We start from the raw sequence: 23,353 nt of genomic DNA, 5'->3' as shown, positions 1-23,353 counted from the left end.
TGTAGCAAAAAGCTGTTATAATTTATCCATTAAAATTTTGCATAAATTATTCAAGCATCTGCCGCCACTGAAAAAATAAATAATTGTTAGGAAACGATAAACGAAAATCAGTTTACTTCAATAGGATATCGCGGTAATAATATTGAATTATAATTCTTCTTCTTAACGTGCCCTATCAATTCCCCTTGACGTTGGCGATTAACATGGCGAAACTGTCTCTAATTCTATAATTACCTTTTATAAATCTAATTGAGGATTACATATTCACACAAAACCCGTTAATTTTCAAGGTATGCACAAAAACTGCTTATCGTCGATACCGTAAACAGGCACTGGTAACACTGCTATACCGGCGTATACAACAGAAGCCATTCGGTGCAAATAACTTCGGAAACGTTCGGTGTGTAATACCCATTGCTGTTTCGGGAAATGTTCTTTTGCACCCAGAAGCAATACGGACGTAATTTAATGCTTTACTTATGAGATATAGACCTTATTAGACGGTGGTATGATATCCTACCAGTGCCGCTTAAAGGGTTAAGATAATTTCCAGTTTTTTTTATAAAGGCTATAGCGGGATAAGATGGTCAAAAAATTGCACCATGCTCGATTGAGTTTTGGGTCTGGCCATTCGAAAGGACATAATTAAAAACTCAGTTAAATTTTCAAGTCCCTAGGTGCCTGGAGGTTCGCTATGGAAAAAAACGTATTTAAAAAAAAAAATTTTTAGACGCTCTATTGCTGCAAAAAATCTGAAAAAATTCTTGACAGCTTATTTTAATAATACAAAACTGCCTGATTTTTTCAGATTTTTAGCTTGAAAATTGAGACCAGGAAAAATATTTGAAATTTTCAGTGATATTTTAGGTTATGTCGGAAATTTTTTGCCAACTTTAAAACAATGTTTTTTATGGGTTTTTTCCCGTTATTTCGAATGGCATAGGTATTATTATCATTTCCAACGTGGAAAATGCCTAAAAATCGAAAAAACTGCTTTTTTGGCATTTTTCTGAAGTTTTTGACTCATAACCTCAACAACATACACATAAATTAATAATAATTCATATTTTTATATGTATTCTTATCTCTACAATCGAAATAAGCTATTAAAACTATTATTTTTTTCCTACAGCATGCTCCAAAAACCGAAAAACCCCGTTTTTTCGGCGTTGTTTTTAAGCTTTCGCCATATTCTTACCTCTAAATTCAGTGTCTAAATGAATGATAATTTACATGTTCACATGTATCTTTCCCTCTACAATCAAAATCAGCTATTCAAAGCATTAGTTTTATCTCACAACATTCTCAAAACCCGAAAAACCCCGTTTTCTCCATGTTTTTACTACATAACCTCAAAAGACTCTGAAAAATGAAACATTGTAAGATATGACTTAAAATAAACATTAGATATCTTTAGTATAGCTGTTTATTCAAGAATACATAACACATGTCTATGTCTATCAATAACTTTTAACCTAAGTGTTGCGGCTGCTACTGACAGGCGCCTAGATGACAACTGTCCTAACAGGTAACTGTCATTACCATTACCTTTTAGGACTTCAGCCACCTTTACATATGGCATTTATATAACACATATTTCATCTCCCCCTTTTTACAAATTCAGTTTTAAAGGTGGTTTAACAACTCTACCTGATTTAGTTCTATAATTATCTGCTTGTTCAGTTACATTATTTTTTATGTCAGTAGAGGTAGGCAACTCTGCCTACTGCCTCTTGAGCTAAATCTACATCACTTGTATTCGTAAGTATTATAGTTGGTTGTGACTTAAATCTATTTAGGGATTCTCTAATATCTACTCTATTGCGACGGACAATATTATTATGCTCATCTCTCAAGATATAAGACCTTGGGGCCTCATGCTGCGATACTATTTGGGCTGGTTCCCACCTCTTTTGACATTGATTGTACATAACAACATCTGTCTCAGATTCTAACGACTCTAAATCCTTAACACCTTGGTTATAGTGTCTGACATACACATTTCTCCTTTTACTTAATTTTCCTTTCACATTTATGCATAAAGCTGGTTTTAACATATCTTGATCAATAGGTAATTTGGTTCTACAGTGTCTACTCATTAAGAGCTGTAAAGGAGTATAACCAATGTGTTTAAGGGATGAATTCCTATATTGTAATAATGCTGATTCAACATCAGACCTATCATCAATAGACTTTTTAACAATACTCTTAGCAATTGCTACACCTTTCTCAGCAAGCCCATTTGACCGCGGATAATTGGGACTTCTAAACTTAATTTGAAAATTCCATTCTGTAGCAAAGTTTTTAAAATGATAGCTATTGAAAGGAACATTATCACAGCATATATATATATATATATATATATATATATATATATATATATATATATATATATATATATATATATATATATATATATATATCATCATCATCATCATCATCATCAGTGGTGCTACAGCTCTAGTTGAGCCTTGACCTTCCCCAGTCTATTTCGCCAGTCGTTTCTGTTCATCGCCAACCGTTGCCAATTTGCCGCGCCGATTTTCCTTGCGTCATATATATATATATATATATATATATATATATATATATATATATATATATATATATATATATATATATATATATATATATATATATATATATATAAGCTGGTAAATCATGTATAGCAAGCATTGACTTTATAACTTTAATGACAGAAAAAACAGATTTGTCTTTTATAGAGTGAAGCTCTATCCAGTTTGAAAAAGAATCATAAGCTACTAGATAACTTGTACCATAACATGTGAAAATGTCAATGCCAATTCTTCCCCATGGATATTCTGGTAAAGGGTATGGACATAATGTTTCCCTTTGTTGCTTCGATCTAAACTTTTCACAAGATTTACATCTTTTTATATACATTTCTATATCAGAGCTCATTCCTGGCCAGTAAAAAATTTTCCTGGCTCTAGCTTTTGATTTCTCAATGCCAATATGACCCTCATGTACCAGCCTTAATATTTCAGATCTTAAGCTTTTAGGAGCAACAGTTTTATTCCCATAAAATAACAAGTTATCACATACACATAAGTTGTCTCTGAGCTTAAAAAAATTATTAACTATCTGTGGAACATCACGCTTGTGTTCTGGCCATCCCTGTATGCACAGGTTTATAACAGTTTGCAATTGCTCATCTTTTTGGGTTTTTATTCTAAACTCTGATTTTCTATACTATAATTCACATTCAGATGGCAGCGTTCCAGAGATAGGCCTGTACTTTCTATATGCCAGAAATAACTACATTGTTGTCAGTTTTTAATCGTACCTACAATCGTACGTTATGGGCCGGCTCCTATAAAAGAATTATAATTTCGGAAATATTTATGAATGTGAAACGGAAAAATACTACATTTTTTTAATTATATAATTTTTCTGTTGGTATTTTAAAAATAGAAAGTTATATTTCGGAAATCTGGTCTTTTCGGAATTATATCTTCTGTTCAAAATTGTTTACAATTCGTGGAAATGAAATAATTATTTGTATAATCAGTTTTTGATCTTAATGTCCTTTTAATGACACACTTTCTCCACCTGCATTTACAGTTACAGACATTAAAAAATAATTTAGAATTAAAAAAAATATACCTATTTATAAATTCAAAATTATTGTCTAATGCCAGCAATTATAAATTCAGGTAAATACTTGAGAGTCATTAAAAGAATTTTCAGTTGATATCAGACGTTTGTGTCGTGTCAGTGTCAAAATGGCCGCGAGTGTAATAAAATTCAAAAACGGTAATTTGTTAAATAGTGAATGCAAAAAAATAGTGTTAAATGTTTTTAACTATTTATCAAACAGTAATAATGATAAAAGTGTATCAACAATAGTGCGGGAAGTTTCTGCTATGACTGGAGTCTCTGAGCGAACGATATTCCGATATAGAAGTGAAAGTAAAAATGTTTCACTCGTAACTCCTATAAGAAAAAAAAGAACCGGTTATTTGAATAGTCGTGAGAATAGATATGATGAAGCAACTCGGTCTAGAATAAGACAAGTAGTGCACGGTTTTTTATGGACAATATTCCTCCAACCCTTGACGTAGTACTAGAAAAAATTAAGCAAATGGAGCATCTTCCGAATTTTTCCAAGAGTACGTTGAGAAGACTATTGCACGACATGGGTTTTATATATGGCAAACAAGGTAGAAATTCAATATTAATAGAAAAACAAGAAATAGTCGCTTGGAGGCGTCACTATCTCCGGGAAATAAAGAAACTGAGGAACGAAGGAGCCAATATCATTTATATGGACGAATCATGGGTTAATACTGGAATAACCAATGGGCAAGTATGGCAAGATACAACAATAAAAAATAGCCGACAGGCTTTCGTAAATGGACTTACCACAGGTTTAAAAACTCCGACCGGAAAAGGACCAAGATTTGTTTTAGTCCATGCAGGAAACAAAGACGGATTTGTTGAAGGTGCTGATATCACTTTTCTTGCCAAAAAAGGTGCTGAAGATTACCATGAAGAGATGGACGAAGATCTATTTGAAAAATGGTTTGAAGAGATGTTAATACCGAATCTCCCAAAAAATAAAAAGAATGTCATTATCTTGGACAATGCATCTTATCACTCTAGGAAATTAAATTTTCCCAAACAATATTGGGTGAAACGTCAAATTAAGGAGTGGCTCTATGAAAAGGACATTTATTTTGAAGAAGATTACTTAAAAAATGAACTTCTGGAAACTGCTAATGTATTTAAAAATATTTATGACAAATACAAAATTGATTGTATTGGTGAAAAATACAGGAATCACAGTGACGAACAATGCCGCGTAGATGTACATATCTTAAGACTTCCGCCTTATCACTGTGAACTGAACCCAATAGAAATGGTGTGGAGTGAAGTGAAACGGTACGTGTCCTCTAAGAATTCAAGTTTCAAACAAAACGACGTTAAAACATTGATTTATGAAGGTTATGATAAAGTACAGAACAATGGACATTGGAAAAATTACGTCAACCATGTTATAAAATTGGAGAATATTTTTGGACAGTAGACAACATTCAAGATGACATTGAACCTATTAGAATTTCATTAAACGATGACTCTGAAGATGAACTAGATTATGAAAATGAAGATGATTGAAAATTGTTTTTCGGGGGTATTCTTTTATCAGTAAAGGTAATAAAATATTTAGTTGATCTGGTTGAAATGTAGCACACTTAAATAACTCATTAATCGACATAATTTCAAGTAGTTATATTAGACGTCATTATGCAAAAAATAAAGTTATGAACATTTAATAAATTAGTGCACAATTGAGGTCCCTAGAACACAAGGGGTGTAAGTGCCAAAAACAAAGTTTTGAAAAATCTTTGTTCAAAGTTCGATATAAATTTAAAAACCTAGGTAGCACTTTTTCAGTTTTCAGCATGTTTTCAATGACATGTAATTTTTGATGGTGTTATTGTTGTTAATGTAGAAAGTTTGAAGCCAAAAGTACGTGCCTGTTGTTAGATATCAGTTGCTAAGTGATAAGCAACTGCACTTACACCCTTGTGTTCTAGGGGCCTCAATTAGGGGTTTTTTGCAATTATCTCAGTCATTTGTTTATGTATTTTAATTTACAAACTAAAAAATTAAAAAACTGTTTAAGATCTGCAACCTTTATTTGAAACATTTTTCCCTAAAATGCACGAGGAACAAAATAGGCAAAAAAATGATTTTTTCCAAACTTCATCTTTCTTTAAAAAATAAACAAAGCAAAATTGGCTGTAATTCTTCAAGGAATTATCATCAGTTATCCCTTATCTACCGTTTAGAACATTAAAAAACCTGTAGAATATTTTTCATATTTTTTTCCCTATTAACTGCGGTATTATGTATAAAAGCATTTTAGGAATTATTACCATTTATTTCATTCACGAATTTTCTATTAACAACTTTAGCTTACCTAAACATATCTTAGTTTACCGTGAGTTTGGCCCTGCTTATTTTACAAAAGTAGCAAAACTTACAATGGCAGTAGAATTGGCAACGCTGTTATCCTATATCCGTACACTGCCATCTCAACGTGACTTTATCTATAGTATCAGACATAGCAACATTATTTACTACAGCATGAACTGCAAACTGAAATTCAGCATCTGACTTCAGACCGCCTTCTTGTAAAAATACCCGAGATAATGTATCTGCAATATACGGATACTTTCCAGGTTTATATGCTACATTTAAGTCATAATGCAATAGCCGTAAACGCATTCTTTGCAAACGTGGAGATAATGCACATATATCTTTACGAACTATTGATTCTAGAGGTTTGTGATCACAACTAACAAGCACATTGTGACCATGCACAAAATAATGAAATTTTTGAAAAGCAAAAACTATTCCTAACATTTCTTTCTCAATCTGAGCATATTTTTGCTCAGTTGTGCTTAAGCTCCTAGATGCAAAGGCCACTGGATGGCCACCTTGCAGCAAACAAGCGCCTAACCCATCTTTACTGGCATCAGTTTCAATTTCTATTTCTTTAGATGGGTCAAAAAATGTTAGCACTGGTGATGCTGTTAGCAAATGTTTTAATTGAAACAAAGATTTATCATGAATACCAGTCCAGTGCCAAGGGACATCTAATTTTGTTAGTTCTCTTAATGGGGCTGTGACTTTTGACATGTTAGGTACAAATTTGCCCAAAAACTTTGCCATCCCCAATAGTCTCATCAGATCAGATTTATTATCGGGTGTTGGCATTTCTAGAATAGGTTTTACATTTACTTGATTTAATTCAACACCTTGTTTGGAATAAATCTGACCTAAAAATTTAACACTACTTAACTTGAATTGAATTTTTTCCTTATTGAATCTAAGGTTTTGCTTTAGGGCCCGTTCTAGTACAAGGCGAAGGTTTTGGTCATGCTCTGCTTCATTAGCACCTGTAATAATCAAATCATCAAAATATAAACCAACACCTTCAATGTCACCAAATATTTCATAGTTTTTTCTTTGAAAGACTTCTAGGGCTCAGCATATTCCAAAAGGTAAACGACAAAATTGATACCTACCGAAGGGAGTGCCAAAAGTACAATAATCTGCACTCTGATCAAGTTTAATTTGAAAGTACCCATCTTTCATATCCAGAACTGAAAAATACTCTTTGTTACACAATTTTGCAGCAATTTCATCTGCTGTGGGTATCAAAAAGTATTCTCTTTTAATAGCTTTGTTCAGGTACTTAGGGTCTAAGCATAACCTTAAATCCTTGTTTTTCTTTTCCACAATTACAAGTGGGTTTAACCACTCTGTGGGTTTCTCTACCTTTCTGATAATACACTCATTTTCTAGTTGTTTTAATTTATCTTTTAATTTCTTATGTAATGCATGAGGAACCCTACGAACTGGTTGAACATGAGGAACTGCACCTTCTGTCAATGAAATGTGATAATCATTAGGGAATTGTCCAAGCCCCTGAAAAACTGTGGGATATGCCTCTACAACTTTAGCCATAGTTTTGAAGTCTACATCTAAACTTCCTACTCGCTTAATGAGATTGAGACTAATACAAGCATCTAACCCCAACAAAGGTACTTGGTTCTGAACATCAACAACAATAAATTTAATATCTGAAGATGCAGTCTCTACCTTGCAATTAATTATAATTTCTCCTACAGGTTTTATTTTAAAATCATCATTACCATAAGAAACTATTGTAACATTACTTTTATTTATTTTTTTTATACCAAGATTTTGAATATACTCAAGAGGCAGAACATTTACTTCTACACCAGTATCTAACTTAAATTCTACTATGCAATTTTTTACCTGAACTTTCTGCTTCCAGACATTCTGAGAACTTCCATATTTCAATAAACCTACAGTTTTAACACAATTGATAAACAACTCACTATCATCACTTTCACTACCACTATGTTGGTTTTTTACTTCATGTACTCCCTTCCTGCTCACCGACTTTCTTTTCTCCAGACCGTTGGTGCTCTTACTACACACTCCAGCAAAATGGTTTCTACCCTGGCAACGGGCACAAGTTTTGCCATATGCTGGACACTTTCTTCCTCGATGTTTGAACCCACAATAACTCCAGACTTTTTGTGATGTACCTCTATTTGAACTCACTGCATCCACTGTTGATTCAGCTGTAAACGCTTTTGCTTGGATTTTACTGCTTTCACTTAGTCCACATGTTGTAATAGCCTTTTGTAATGTCAGCTTGGATTCTCTTAGGAGACTTTCTTGTGTTTGTTTGTCTTTTATTCCAATAACAATTCTATCTCTAACCATGTCGTCCTGATCTTTATACTCAGTCTTTTTCACTGCTCTCTTTAACTCAGTCACGAAACTATCAAAATGTTGTCCCTCTTTTTGGACAATGCTGTTGAACTTAAACCGCTCATAAATTACGTTAGACTTATGGGAGCAATACTCTTCAAATTTATCCAAGACAGGTTGCAACTTTTTATCGTCTCCTTCTACATTAAATGTGAAAGTGTTGAACAATTCTAATCCATCATCTCCCAGTAAACTTAAGAATGTGGCCAGTCTCTTTTTCTCAGGCTTATCTTCTAAATCGGTGGCGTCCATGTAGAGGTTAAATTTTTGAGAGAACCTCCTCCAGTTTGCCGCCAAATTGCCATCATCTAATACAAGGGGTTCTGGGGGTTTAAATTGATTTTCCATTTTTCTTCTAGACACAACTCACTACTCGATTAAACCCCGGCCCGACCTGACACCATGTAAGATATGACTTAAAATAAACATTAGATATCTTTAGTATAGCTGTTTATTCAAGAATACATAACACATGTCTATGTCTATCAATAACTTTTAACCTAAGTGTTGCGGCTGCTACGGTGCTTCAGACTACACTATAAACGGCCACCTACGTTTACTGTGATTGGTTGGTGGGTGGGTCCCAATTTAAAAATTGGCGGGTTTCATGTTTATTAAAAAGACAATTGACGTATACTGTGGTATTGGTACAAAGTGGATGATATTCACATTTTAGGATTAAGCTGGCTATATAGTTTTATTAGAAATGTAATTTTTTTTCTTTTGGTCTTATGTAGGTAAAATTAAATTCTGAATTGTGTGTATTTTATTTTGATATGCTAGTGATTCTTTTTATATTAGATATTGTTTTAATTTTTTTGATTAGGTAATTTTTTTATTAAGTTTTAGATGTTCCTCTTATCATTTTTATTTCTAGAACATTCATTAACATTATTATTCTCTTTAGCTTTCTCTATGTGGGATCGGCTTCTCTAATTATTTTCCTCTAAACTTTTCTGTTCCCTTCCAGTTACTAAGTATCTCTCCGCTTTTTGTATGAGATTATGGTTTTTCAGAAAAATGCAATTCCTCTTCATCCCTTTTTTTCCTGTCCTACATTCAGTACCATACATCATAGCCGGTCTTAAGGCAGTCCTATACAACTTACCTTTTAGTTTTCTTGGTAGGTACCTTTTTTATCACACATCACCCAATTTGCCTCTTTCGTTTATCTTTAATTGAAATATTATAGATAAAACGGTAATACCGATCCTAAAATTATCATCTTTTGGGAGTTCTTGTCTATCCAAGCTAATGACTCTATCTGGACTTGGAATACCATCTTTAAAAGAATATTCTAAATATTTTGTTTACCTAATTTTAATCCTTTTTCTTCAAGGACCTGTCTCCACTACTCTAGTCTTTTCTAGTAATACCAAGGAGGTTCAGTTATCTAATCCAGCACACATGAGAATAAATATCGGCTTAACACGAAACCCCGATGAAGCCCTATTTTCACACAAAATTTGGCAGTTTCACCTGCAATCGTTCTAACACTATAATAGTTGTTTTAACACTATTATAGTTGTTACTTGCTCATACATCACTCACATATTCAGCCGGCACTCCTTTCCTACTTAATCTCTACCACAGTAGGTTTCTGATATCTTCGTCATGTGCTTTCTCAAGATTAATAATACTATGCAAGTCTATCTCTTAGCTGTCTTATAACAAAAATTGCTGTTGTAGACTTGCCTTGCATAAATCCAAATTGACGTTTATCCATTTTCATTTTTTATAACCTTACACTAAATTCTGTTAGATTTCACCACAAATGTAGGATAATAAAAAGATATCTTGTGAATTGAGTGCTATGAAAAATTATCATTGTCAACAAAATGAAGCAGATGTTTACTGGAAATAACTATTGCAAACCAAATAAAACACTAAATAGCTATGTTTAAAATGTCTTTATTGTTTATTAAAAATCTGGGAAATCAAAGGAGGGGGGGCCGTTATTGGTGTAATGGCGAAGGAAAACCCCTCTAAACCTCGCCTAGGGCCCAGTACATCCCGATTTAAAAATAACATTCTAATATAAAAGTCTACAAAAACATTGCTTAACACTACTTTAAAATTCAGGCCTAAACTAAGCATTTATACATATATTTTTATGAAATTTTACTACATATATTACTTATCAAGTAAACATATAATAATGTTAAATTAACTAACTCTCTTGTAAATAAGCCTATAAAACTATGATAAAAGTTCAATACAGATACAAAAACACAAAATACATGTGAGCTACAAGAATGGTTCAAATTTAATTTTTAATCAGTTTCTTTTTTTATTGGAAGGAAAATATTCCTGCTTTTCCATTTTTCGCTTCTTTGTAATATCCTTAGTGGTTTCCTGATATTTTTCCTTCATCTTACGCTTTGCTTTTTGAGCAATTCTCATAATATCGTCATGTGCTTCTGTATAAATTTCATCATCTAAGTCATCTAAGCTGTCTATGACATTTTTGACGTTTTCTTTTTGAAGACATTGCTTGGTGTTTTCCTGGATCACATTTGTCTGTTCTACCTTCCCTTTGACAAACTCATTAATTTCCTCCTGATGCTTTGATTTGATAATTGAAGTTTCTGCCAAACACCTTGCAGCATCATCTAAAACAGAGTTAGTTCCCTCACGCTCCTCATGCATTCTCACCAAGTTCACATGCTTACACAAGGTATTCCTCACCACATATTCAGCACACTCACACTGGTAGCGATGAATACAAATTTTACATACTCTACAATACAATGTCTTACATTCATTTTCACATACTTGCCTTATATTTACATTATATAATTTATTAGGATCTCTAAATGACTTTACCTGAAATTGACCATATACCTTCACATTTCTCTTAACCTCCACTTTGTTTTTCATCGTTTCTGCCAATTTGTGTGCTTTTGATATAACCCTGTCTTGATAATTGTTCGCATTTGGTCTTTCAATGTCTATAATCCTCTTCCACATTTTGATGTCCACTAGATCGTCGATTGTGTCCAACAACTTCTCGATTGATACTCCAGCATTTCTCCTAAGGTGGCTTGTCTTCAGTAGGTTGTTGAAAGATTCTATCGCCATGTTTGTATTTATTCCTGAATTTCTTCTGTAACAATGGGCCCATATTTTGATTCTCTTTTCATTCTGAAAGTAATACCTACAAAAAAAATATACTTAAGGATGACTTAAAATGTATGATTTCATATATTTATTTACCGTGCCAGATAATTAAAAAAATCTATCTCATTTGCCTCTTGCAATTTGATTATATATTTATTACACAACTCCATAAATCGATCTTCATCTGTTTCATTAATAATTCTTTTCATCTCAGTTTTCATCTGTTTCTTCAAAATTGGATCCATTATTTTCTTCTTCCCTTGAATATTCCAATTTCCCACGACGTGCCAGGTACATAAAAGCCTTTTTGGTTGGTTGCCCATAATATTCACCCATGCATTATAATATTTTCCATCATCGTCACTCATAAAATGTTCAGCATGAATTCCGGTCTGCATTCTGTTTTTGAGGGCACCTAAAAGTTTTTGAAAATTATTTTTACTTACTAATCATAAATTGCCACTACTCATATAATACATACCTAAAAAAACCTCTTGAACTAGTTGGTCCAATCTGTTTGACAGTAAGAACGCAACTATAAATCCTGTATTCCTGTCATCTTTAATAAGCACCACTGTTAAATCCATTCCCCTCTTGTTTGTGCCTTGTGTACCATCCATACAAATTATGCTAGGGAATTCTCTTAATAATTTATCTTCCATTACAGAATTCATAAATCCTAAGGCAAAATCTTCTTTTTTAAGTACATCATGTTGTTCTCCTAATAAATATAAAACCCCAAAATTATAGTTTACCGAAAATTTATAGTTTAGAGATAATTAAAGATAAATTAATGGTAAGAGACTGAAATTTTATTGTATATTTTAATAGGTAATCATTCGTCCTATTTTTTGAGTTGATGAGTTGAGTTGAGTTCTTATTTAAAAAAGATAACTTAAAACCCCAACAATTTGAGTCTCCTAGTATAGTACTGAGCCCATGATGTGTTAAAACATGTGATTTGTGGAAAAGGTAGCATATAGAAGGGCTCTAAAATGAAAACAAAAATAAAGAATACAAAAGAACCTTCAACAACAGACTATACAATAAAGTAAGGCATGAAAACATAAATGAGGAATGGGGAACCTGTAAAATGCCATAAGGTATGCATCCAAAGAAGTAATAGGCATGCATAAAAAACAAAGAAGTTAATGGTTTGACTAAGAATATAAATTAATAACTGAAAGAAAAAGCAGCATGTCAAGGGAAGCAGCAACAATGTGGGAAGAGATAAGTAGAAGCAAAAGATACTTAAGAAGATAGAAAGAGTAAATTCATGAGAAATGATAATCAATAAGTATGCAGACAACTAGCTTTTGCAAAAATGATGTTAACATAATAGTAATAACAATATAAAATATTATAGAGGAACTTAATCAGATAGAACAAACTGCATGGACAAGTAAACTGAAAACCAATCAAGCTAAAATAAAATACATGTAGCAGCAAAACAGCAGGTACTCAGTGATAACACCTAACTATATAAGAGTATAGCACTGAAGTGTAACAAACTTATATAAGATAACTAGTTATATGTAATACTAGTGTTAACAAATAATTATGTAGAAGAATATCCATAGCCAATAAGGGTTGCCATGGCTTAATTAAACAACAACAGTCAGGTAATAATACAAGAAAAAACTAAGTGCCAATTATATAAAACCTTAATAAGTTATTCACATATGTATCTGAAACATGCACACTTACTAAAAGTGAAGAAAGCCAATAGGTTAATTCTGAAAGATAAATCTTGAGCCACATATATAAACCAGTAACAGAAAATTGTATGTGGATAAGAAGATATACAGTTTAACTATAAAGGGAATACCAGGATCTGGATATCATAACATTCATACAAATAGGACAATTTCAGTATAAAGAAAGTGTAGCACAAATAAAAGAAGATGTAATCCCTTCCAAAATAAACAAATAATTCCGGTTGGAAATAAAACTAAAGGAAGATTAGATATAAGGAACAAATAAAGCAAGACATGAAAATTTTAAAAATCAAAAACTGGAAGAGCAAAGTGTGAGATAGATCAGAATGGACAGATATTCTTAAACAGACTAAGACCCAAAAAAGGGTTGTCTAGTAAAATAAAAAACTAGTAAGTTTGCCCCATAAATCAGCACCTTCATTACAAAATTACCAAATTGGAATAGGATTAATTATAATTGTAGTAGACATAAAAAAAATGATTGGTCTTTACCTTCCTTCTTGAATAAGAAGGCGTAATTCTTGTTGTTATCATTCCATTCCTGAACCTTTAAAGCCGTTGCTACCATATCATTTTGATCTCGTTTCTTATATGTATTATACTTCCTGGACAAATTTGAGAGATCTTTACTTGTTAATAGGGCAAGTCTTTCTAGTTTTGGTGTTTCCAATTTTCTTGAATCTTCTAAAATTCTGCTAAATGGCACCCCAGATGTTAACTTCTCTACAATCATTTTTTCTTCTGCTTTTGACAGATGCATGGTTCTTAATTCCTCTTTATGTCCAACATGTGTTTTCCAATAACTGACTGAAACTTGTCCTTGATCTCTCAGTTTGCAAGTCAGCCTGGAGGGACACACTCCTTTAATTTTATTTGATCCACCAGATTTCTCCGTCCTAATTTTATAGTTGGGCTTATATCCTAAATATAGATTAGTATAAGTTTCAATTATTTGAAGTAACAAAGTTCTGGACCTACCATTCAAGTTACTTCTGTTACAATGATAATATACTATCTTATACTCCTTTTAAAGAACTGCTCTCTGTTTAGCATAATTTGTCTCCAATTTCTGCATGTCTTTCCATGTCTCATATTCTTGTAAACTAGAAAATTCAAAAGTTATTAATTCAATACTCACCTGGTGGTTCTCCTTTAAATGTTTTCGTAAGTTCTCATGGCTTTTTAAATTAGTTTCTTGTTCACATAAGGGACAAATAATGTGATTAATTTTCTTAATCGACACATCTATTTTATGTATTCTTTTGATATGACGATTTCGTAATTCCATATTTTTAAATATTTTGCTGCAAAGATGGCAGGCTCCTGAGTTAATTTCACAGCTTGTTGAAGTAGATGGAATAGGGCTTCTTGAAGTAGATGTATAGACAGAATCCATAATTGCTTGCTAAAACAAAGTCTTAGGTAATTAAATATGGTGTTCTAACGAACAGATTTTTAAAAATAAATGACAAAAATTTAAATTAAAATTTTATGTGTGCTTGCTTATTGGCAAATTGGTATAAAACCGCCTAATCATAGATGTTTAAGCGCCAAACAGAGAGATACATAACCTGAAAAATTCAAAATCAGATGAAAATGCCGACCAATCCACAGCATAGACACCCCTTATGCTGTGACCAATCACAGCAAACGAAGGTGGCCGTTTATAGTGTAGTATCGGTGCTGCTACTGACAGGCGCCTAGATGACAACTGTCCTAACAGGTAACTGTCATTACATTACCTTTTAGGACTTCAGCCACCTTTACATATGGCATTTATATAACACATATTACAACCATATTTTTGATATCTTTTAATTAATTATTACAGCTGATCGTACGCAGGAAAACAAAATATTTTTTTAGATGTAAAGAAAATTCATATATTTACTAATTAACAATCAATATTTACAATATTCTATTTAATCTAGATACATTGAATGACAGAATAATTACATTTTATTAATATTTTTCACTATCCTCGTCGATTACCGGATCAATCTCCATTTCACCAAATATTTCTGAAAGAAATTTAGCTGGTCTAATAATGTCCGATTTGTACCTAGCATTGCTTAAATAATATATATAATAGCAGCAACATGTGAGCAGGATCCAACAGTTCTCAATCCATTAGCACAATCGCACGAGTGGCGTAAAATTACATGGTAGCCAATAGATTCTGGCTTATACTCAATGTAACATTTATAAATTTTTTTTTATATGTCTGGATTCTATCAAAACCTTGATAATATTCGGTTTCGTTCGGATGTATTATAAATTAATTTCGTTTCTATCGTTTAATAACTCAACAATAACAATAACGTAGCTAGGTAACATACAGCTTGACCTAACTGGTACGTACCCGAAAAGAATATTTTGAGATCTCTCTCTGTCATCTCTGGAAAATCAAGAATTTCTCGCGATGTTATCTTGGTTGTCGTCGTACTTCGTCTAGACCACCTTGCTGTTTCAGCTTCTTTAGCCAATGTGTTATCCACTTTACTCTAATTCAACATTCTCTGTTTTATTCTTCTTCTTCTTCTAATGGCGCTACAACCCTTTGTGAGTCTTGGCCTGCTTAACAATGTTCTTCCATTCTGCCCTGTCGGATACTTTCCTTCGCCACTGCCTGATGTTCATGGTTTTAAGATCCCTCTCTACGTCGTCTATCCATCTTTTACGGGGCCTTCCTCTTGTTCTGTTTCCTTGGGGCTTCCATCTCTGGACTACTTTTACAGCTCGATTATCTGGCATTCTTTCTAGGTGACCAAGCCAGTTTAGTCTTTGTGACTTTACAAATCTGACAATATCTGCGCTCTGCATTAGTTCATCCAGCTCGTGATTCATTTTAATTCTCCACGAACCATCGCTGCATTGGGTTGGTCCAAATATCTTCCTTAGTATTTTGCGCTCAAATATTCTCAGTTGATTTTCATCAGTGGTTGAGAGGGTCCACGTTTCACATCCATATGTGACCACTGGTCTAATTACTGTTTTGTAGATTCTCAGCTTAGACTCACGATTCAGTAACTTACTTTTCATTAAGTCTTTGTATGCATAAAAGCACTTATTACCGCTAAGAATCCGTGCTTGTATTTCTTGACTGATGTTGTTGTTGTCATTTATTATTGAGCCTAGGTAGGGAAAAGTGGAGGCATATTTGTAGGTATGGTTGTCTACCTTCAGATTCTCATGTTTATTCGATTTTGTGCACTCCATATATTTTGTTTTGCTTTCATTTATATATAGACCAAACGTAGCAGCTTCTCGTTTCAGTTCTATAACTTTTTCGCTTAATACACTTTTGTTGCGGCTTATTATGGCAACATCATCCGCATATGCGCATATTTGCATAGATCTTGTATTAATACAGCCGTTTATATCCAGTTTTCTAACAACAGCTTCGAAAGTTAGATTAAAAAGTGTTGTTGATAAGGCATCCCCTTGTCTAACTCCATTTTCAATATCAAAGGCCTGCGTCATATCTCCATCTATTCTCACCATAGCTTTGGAACCCTCCAGAGTCATTCGTATAAGTTTAACCAACTTATTGGGTATCCCTAACATAGATAGTTGCTTTAACATCTTTTGTCGATCTACTCCATCAAACGCCTGTTTGAAATCGATATACAAGTTGTAAATAGGTATGTTATATTCAACACATTTTTCATGTATACCTCTTAACATATGTATTTGGTCAATAGTTGACCTCTTTGGTCTGAAGCCACATTGGTATTCACCAATAATCTCCTCCGAAAACGATTCCAGGCGGCTACATATAATTCCTGATAATATCTTGTAGATGACATTTAAAACTGTTATGCCCCTATAATTTTTGCAGAGTCGTTTGTCTCCCCCTTTGTACATAGGAAGTATGATTCCCACTTTCCAATCTTCTGGGATGACTTCTAGTGTCCATATGCGGTCGATTAGTTTATGGATACGCCTCCATAGCGCATGTCCACCATTCTTTATCAGTTCTGCAGTTATTCCATCTGTGCCAGGTGCTTTGTTATTTTTTAGATGTTTTATGACGTTTACCGTTTCTTCCAATGTTGGTTGCTCAACTAGTTGTTCTGCTGTGTGGTGAATTATCTCTTCATCTTCGTTTTGTTCTTTTTCTGGATTTAACAGCTCTTGAAAATGCTCCTTCCACCTTTTCATTATTTCCTCTTTCTCGCTGATAATTGCCCCATTTTTGTCCTTGCAAACTGTTGATCTTGTTATGTATCCTTGGGTGCATTGCTTGATTTCCTTGTAAAATTTTCTAGCCTCTCTTCTGTTATTATAATCTGTAATTTGTTGTATTTTTCTATTTAACATTTCTCTCTTTTTCCTTCTGCATATTTTCTTTGCATCTTTTCTGAGTTCTTCATATGCCTTTCTATTCGATCGGGAATCCCTTTGTAGACATTTCTGTCTAGCTATATTTTTGCTATTTATTACTTGTTGGCAATCTTGGTCAAACCATTCCTCGTTTCTTTGGCTTGAGGTTTCACCTAATGTTTCCTTTGCCATATTTGTAATTGTTGTTTTGATGATATTCCATTCTTCTTCAATGTTGTTTTGTTCTCCTCTTTCATTTAATATTACTTTTATTTTCTGCTGGTACTCTTTCTTCTTTTTAGGATTTTTAAACATATATGTATTCCATTTTCTTTGTTTGGCGCCTTTCTCTTTTCTTTCATTCTCTGTTTTATTAATTCTTCATCTTCTTCTTTATCGCTCTTCTTCTTCTTCTTCGCCTTCTGTCGTCCATGTTTGGACATAGGCCTCTCCCAACTCCTTCCATCGGTCTCTATCCTGAGCAACATATTTCAAATTTGTTCCGGCTATTCTTTTAATGTTGTCAACCCATTTCATCTGTGGTCTTCCTCTTGGTCGTTTACTTTCGTAAGGTCTCCTTCTTGATTGCTATATAATCTTTTTCCATAACGGTTATTAAGGAAACATGCAATTCTGCAATATGCTCCAGCTTTTGGAGACAATTTAGTATCCAATTGTTGATGGAGGAGCTTATATTTTTTTCCAAGAATGCCGTGGACAGCTTCTACTACCCATCTTAGTTTCGTAACGTAACGAGATTCATTAGCTTCAGCTGTGGATAAACTTGGTCTTTTTCCTTTTAATGCAGGCATCAGAACCTTGAAGCCAAGATCTTCTAAATAGGATACGACATCTCTAAAGCCCCTATCTACAATACAAACATCACCTTTTTTCATAAGTGACCTTATTCCATTTGGATCTTCCATAACCTTCTTCATGATGCTTCCATCATTTTCTGTAGCTAAGAATGGACCGGGTAGATTTACAACAAACCCGTCTGTTGTGTAGATGGTAAACGGCTTGCACAACGGTTTTTCTTCTGTCCCGAATATGGTTTTCTTTGATACCAATTATTTCTGCTTTTTTGGTGAGCTAAATAAGCTCCATCGAAAATTAATGTGAGCTGATCATCCGTCAAATTAAATAACTTTATGGCATAAACAGAAGTATGGTTACGGATTAAGTCTTCTCTCACGAGACTTTTTACTCCTAAATATTGTGGCAATACATCTCTCTCGAATGAATTGATTACAGACTCGCAAAAATCAGATATTTTGATCTCATTATCTATCCCGAAAACTGATGAAATAAAATTATTTGATGATCCAGTTCTTAATTTAACAATAATACTGGTTATTGTTGCCTGTTATTTTAGACACGACACAATTCTGCCGTCAAATTCAAAATCAATTCAAAATAAACACAAAAACAGAGAGCCATTGAACATTTGAGGAAAAGCCCCGCCGAAAATATAAAGGCCGTAACACGCAAACTGACTAAGAGCGATACAGAGGATATGGCCCTACACACGCAAACGCACTAAGAGCGATATATAATGAGAGCCCTATTATAACAGATATACATGGCGTTGGTAGTTGCGCCGCGTAATGTCAACTACCGTGCGGCGCAACTATCAACGCCATGTTTTCTGTTACAATCAGGCTGTCTGGATATGCGGGATGTAGGGCTAAGACATGAACTTCAAAACAGTTAAGTAAATATAAAATAAAAGAATAATGATATAAGCATGGGTATAACGCTCTTGTATCTAAGCGGAAGAGTAAGGCATGAACGAGCGTGGTACGAGCTTATGAATGTATATAACAAGGATCTCAAAAGTCATGGAACTATATAGATATGCGTCTGTGTATAAATGTATGTACATTGTGATATAATATCACGTATATAGATATATTTGCTAGCTTAAAATTCCACAAATTTTGAGTGTACAAGTGCGTTCTAATTCACGATTCATTTTTTGGAATCTTTTAAGGTTATGTAGTAAAAACATGAAGAAAACAGGGTTTATCGGTTTTTGGAGTATGCTGTAGGAAAAAAGAATAGTTTTAATAGCTTATTTCGATTGTAAAGATAGGAATACATAAAACAATATGAATTATCATTAATATATGTGTATTTTGTTGATGAAAATGATAATAATACCTATGCCTTTCGAAATAAGGGGAAAAAACCCATAAAAAAACATTGTTTTAAAGTTGACCAAAAATTTCCGACATAACCTAAAATATCACTGAAAATTTCAAATATTTTTATTGGGCTCAATTTTCAAGCTGAAAATCTGAAAAAAATCAAGCAGTTTTGTATTATTAAAATACGATTTCATGAATTTTTCAGATTTTTTGCAGCAATACAGCGCCCAAAAAAATTTTTTTTTAAATACGTTTTTTTCCACAGCGAACCCCCAGAGGCACCTAGGGACTTGAAAATTTAACTGAGTTAGTTTTTAATTATGTCTTTTCGAATGGCCAGACCCAAAACTGAATCGAGCATGGTTGGTCAATCACAAATTAACCCCTTAATTTGTAATCTCACATTATTCTTAACTTCTTAATCTATTATAGTTTCACCGTGTATAAGTGACATTGTAAAACCATATCGTATAATATTTTAATAATTAGTTCATTTACCTACAACTAAATAAATTGCCGAATAATATATTTTCTAATTGAATTTCCTAATTGTCGCAATTAAGGCGTAGATTAAATTGTAGTGTAAGCAAAGTTTGTTAGTATGGTATGATAGGAAGCATTAACCTCTATGCTTAGGTATGAAATATTTGTGAGATTATAAATTGGGGATTTGAGTTCATTTGAGTACAGTCAATCATAAGTAGTTACCTAACGAACATCATATTGTGTAATTACCAGTAGCTGTCAATAAATCAACACTTTTACTCCACAACTTCAACCTTTTTTATACCTATCATCGTCGATCGACAAGAAGCGGACAAATAGGCATTTACAAACCGATTCGAACCTCAAAACTACGTTCGAAATTTTCCATTGGTCCTTCGACAAAACATCATCAAAAGGGCGTTAATTGGTTTGGAGCTTCGATGGAGACGACCCTTAGCGACCTAAATAGCTGTTTCCCAGTTCCGTACAAGATCGACGATCGAATTCGAAGTGTGGAGAAAAGAAAAAAGAAATTAAAAAGATCAGAAAGCACCAAAATTAGGGGTAGGAGCCTTACGAGAGCCTTTGATCACAAGAGAACCTGAATAGCAGTCCTTAAGTCTACTGTTCCACCAGTTTGGAGATCCAGTTTCCAGCAGAAAAATCTAGTAGCATCCAGAGATCCAGCTCACCAGTTCCAGTAGCAGTTCTAAGAAGGTAGCAGGAACATACAAGTGAACGTCGGGATAAAACTGTAAGTTTTTGAATATTATCATTTAGAGCAGTGCATTTTTTTTATAAATTAAAAAGATTATTAAAGAAACTTAAGATTCAAATTTAATAATACTTAATTGAAATTTTTTTATTCTGCATACGTTTTTACTTAAAAAAGTAATAGTTTTTCTACAGCTAATTCAAATCTAATAGCTTAATTATTTTAATTTTAATTATACTCGATAATTTTGATTTTCCTAATATAGGGAAATATCGTAACAAATCGTTATTTTTATACACATTCAGAGTTCATTCATTCCAAATATATAGTATTTTGTAGTATTTGCATTTTTTATATAAAGAATTTTTTCTCTCTGGTTACAAGTGATAATATTACATTCTTTAATTTGTACAATAAGCCGTGTCAGCGAGGTTAGACAAGTTCATTCGTTATTGTCTAAGGTAATCTTGCTGAGACTTTAAAAGTTGAATTTAGGTCAAACTTATATACGTTTGAAATGGAGCGATTATTTAGATCAAGAAAAGCTAGGTCAAGAAATTACAAAGCTTTTAAATAATTTTCGAAAACTTCGGAAAGAAAAACGAACGAGAGAATACTTAAACATCAAAAGACAGACATTTGATGAATTGTGGAACGACTTTGAAGATCAAAACACAGAAATTGAAGAGAAGGGTTCGAGAGTTGATAAATATTTTACATCTAACTTTTACGAACAAGTACAAAAAAGATATGAAGAAACGAAAAATACTTTAGAGGATTTTATTAAAAATTCGTACGTCTTCGACAAAAATTAGAGAAGTAGAAATTAGGATGGGAAAACTTCATCATTTATTGGAAGACGACGAAACCGATGAAGATATACAAGAAGATTTAAAAGAAGAGGTACAAAAAATAGATGCTTTAATAATGGAAATAACTGTGGACAATGAACAGGATACACTAGAAGAAAGTGAAATAGAAAGATTTTATGCAATGAGAAGAAGGGTGCGGTCGATCATAAAAGAAAATAAGAGATTAGAGGCGGAAGGATGCAAGAAAAACAAAAGTCTGTTTTGAGGGAAGGTATGAATCCTGGGTAACATTCTATGATATTTTTAAACGTTTGATACATGAGAATAACCAACTATCAAATGTGGAAAAAATGCAGTATCTGAAGACAAGCCTCCGAGGAGAAGCAAGTAGAATAATACAACATTTAAATACAACAGAAGCAAACTACAGTGCTGCCTGGAAAATGTTGCAAGATCGGTACGATAATCCAAGGATGAATCTATTTATATTAATAGACAAGATACTTCAGGCTGCGGAGATAAAAGAAACGTCAGCAAAAGCGCTGAAAACATTACATGATACTCTCCACGAATGCTTAGAAGCTATTAGTGGACTAGGTATAATGACAGAGTCCTGGAGCCCTCTTATAGCAAGGATAAGTATGTTAAAGTGGGACACAGAAACCAGGAGATTATATGAAACGTCAATTCAAGACAGTAGGGACATTCCGACATATAAGTCAACACAGGAATTTCTACAAAGAAGATTCCAGACATTGGAGATGTTGGAAACAGAAAGGAAAGGAACAGATCATAGACAACAGGTAAAGAAGAAGATAACCTGTGTGGTGTGTCATGAAGAACATAAACTGTTGAAATGTACAACGTTTCTACGTCAACAAGTACGTGAAAGAAACAAAATCGTAAAGGAAAAGCAATGGTGCGGTAGATGCCTACTACACAAAAGGGAAGTACCATGTTATTCCTATCATAGATGTGCAGAATGTGGTGGACAGCACCATTCATTACTACACATGTCAGAAGGTCAGTATGATAACAGAAGGAATTCTGAAAACAGAAGGCCACAAAATAGACCAAATTCTAGTGGGTCAGGTCAGTATGAAAACAGAAGGCCACAAAATAGATCAAATTCTAGTGGGTCAGGTCAGTATGACAACAGAAGAACTTCTGAAAACAGAAGGCCACAAAATAGACCCAATTCTAGTGGGACCAGAGGTGACAACAATTACGACGGATCGTTAAGGAGACAAGAGAATACCGTGAGCTGTTTAAGTCATCAGAATGAAGAAGTGCTACTTGCAACGGCATTAGTACGAGTAAGAGACTCAAAAGGAAGATCACAATTGATGAGAGCATTGATTGACCAAGGCTCGCAGTCATCATTCATTACGGAGCAGGCCGCTACAAGTCTCGGAATAAAAAGAAAGGCTGTCCACGCTCAGATATCTGGAATTGGCAATGAAGACCAAAGAACGTCGAAATGGAGCGTAACATTAAACTTACAGGCACATTTCGAAAATAAATTTCAAATGAAGATCGAAGCACTTGTACTGCGAAAAATAACAAAAAATCTACCGGAGAAAGAGATAGAAAGGAACCATAGGAACTTAGTCCTGGCGGATCCAAATTTTAATAAAACAGGTTCAATAGATATTCTATTAGGAGCCAAAGAATATAGTTTGATAT

General features: G+C 33.5%; 2 protein-coding genes across 2 annotated transcripts in view; one reads left to right on the top strand and one right to left on the bottom strand.

Annotated features, from left to right (window-relative positions):
- Positions 1-23,353, top strand: part of Nsun5 (Nop2/Sun-like domain containing protein 5) — a 240,885-nt gene that overhangs the window by 130,564 nt on the left and 86,968 nt on the right. The window lies entirely within an intron of this gene.
- Positions 10,245-14,718, bottom strand: LOC140434734 (uncharacterized). Its single transcript, XM_072523214.1, has 5 exons — positions 14,157-14,718; positions 13,671-14,099; positions 11,942-12,181; positions 11,557-11,875; positions 10,245-11,497 (listed from the first exon to the last, which is right to left on the bottom strand). Exons 2-5 carry the CDS (start codon positions 13,936-13,938, stop codon positions 10,618-10,620), a joined length of 1,707 nt encoding a protein of 568 aa, XP_072379315.1. The 5' UTR covers positions 13,939-14,099; positions 14,157-14,718; the 3' UTR covers positions 10,245-10,617.

The sequence above is a fragment of the Diabrotica undecimpunctata genome, chromosome 2 (assembly GCF_040954645.1).
Source record: "Diabrotica undecimpunctata isolate CICGRU chromosome 2, icDiaUnde3, whole genome shotgun sequence".
Classification (NCBI taxonomy): domain Eukaryota; kingdom Metazoa; phylum Arthropoda; class Insecta; order Coleoptera; family Chrysomelidae; genus Diabrotica; species Diabrotica undecimpunctata.
The sequence above is the reverse complement of the archived record's forward strand: the minus strand, read 5'-3'. Positions and strand labels throughout refer to the sequence as shown.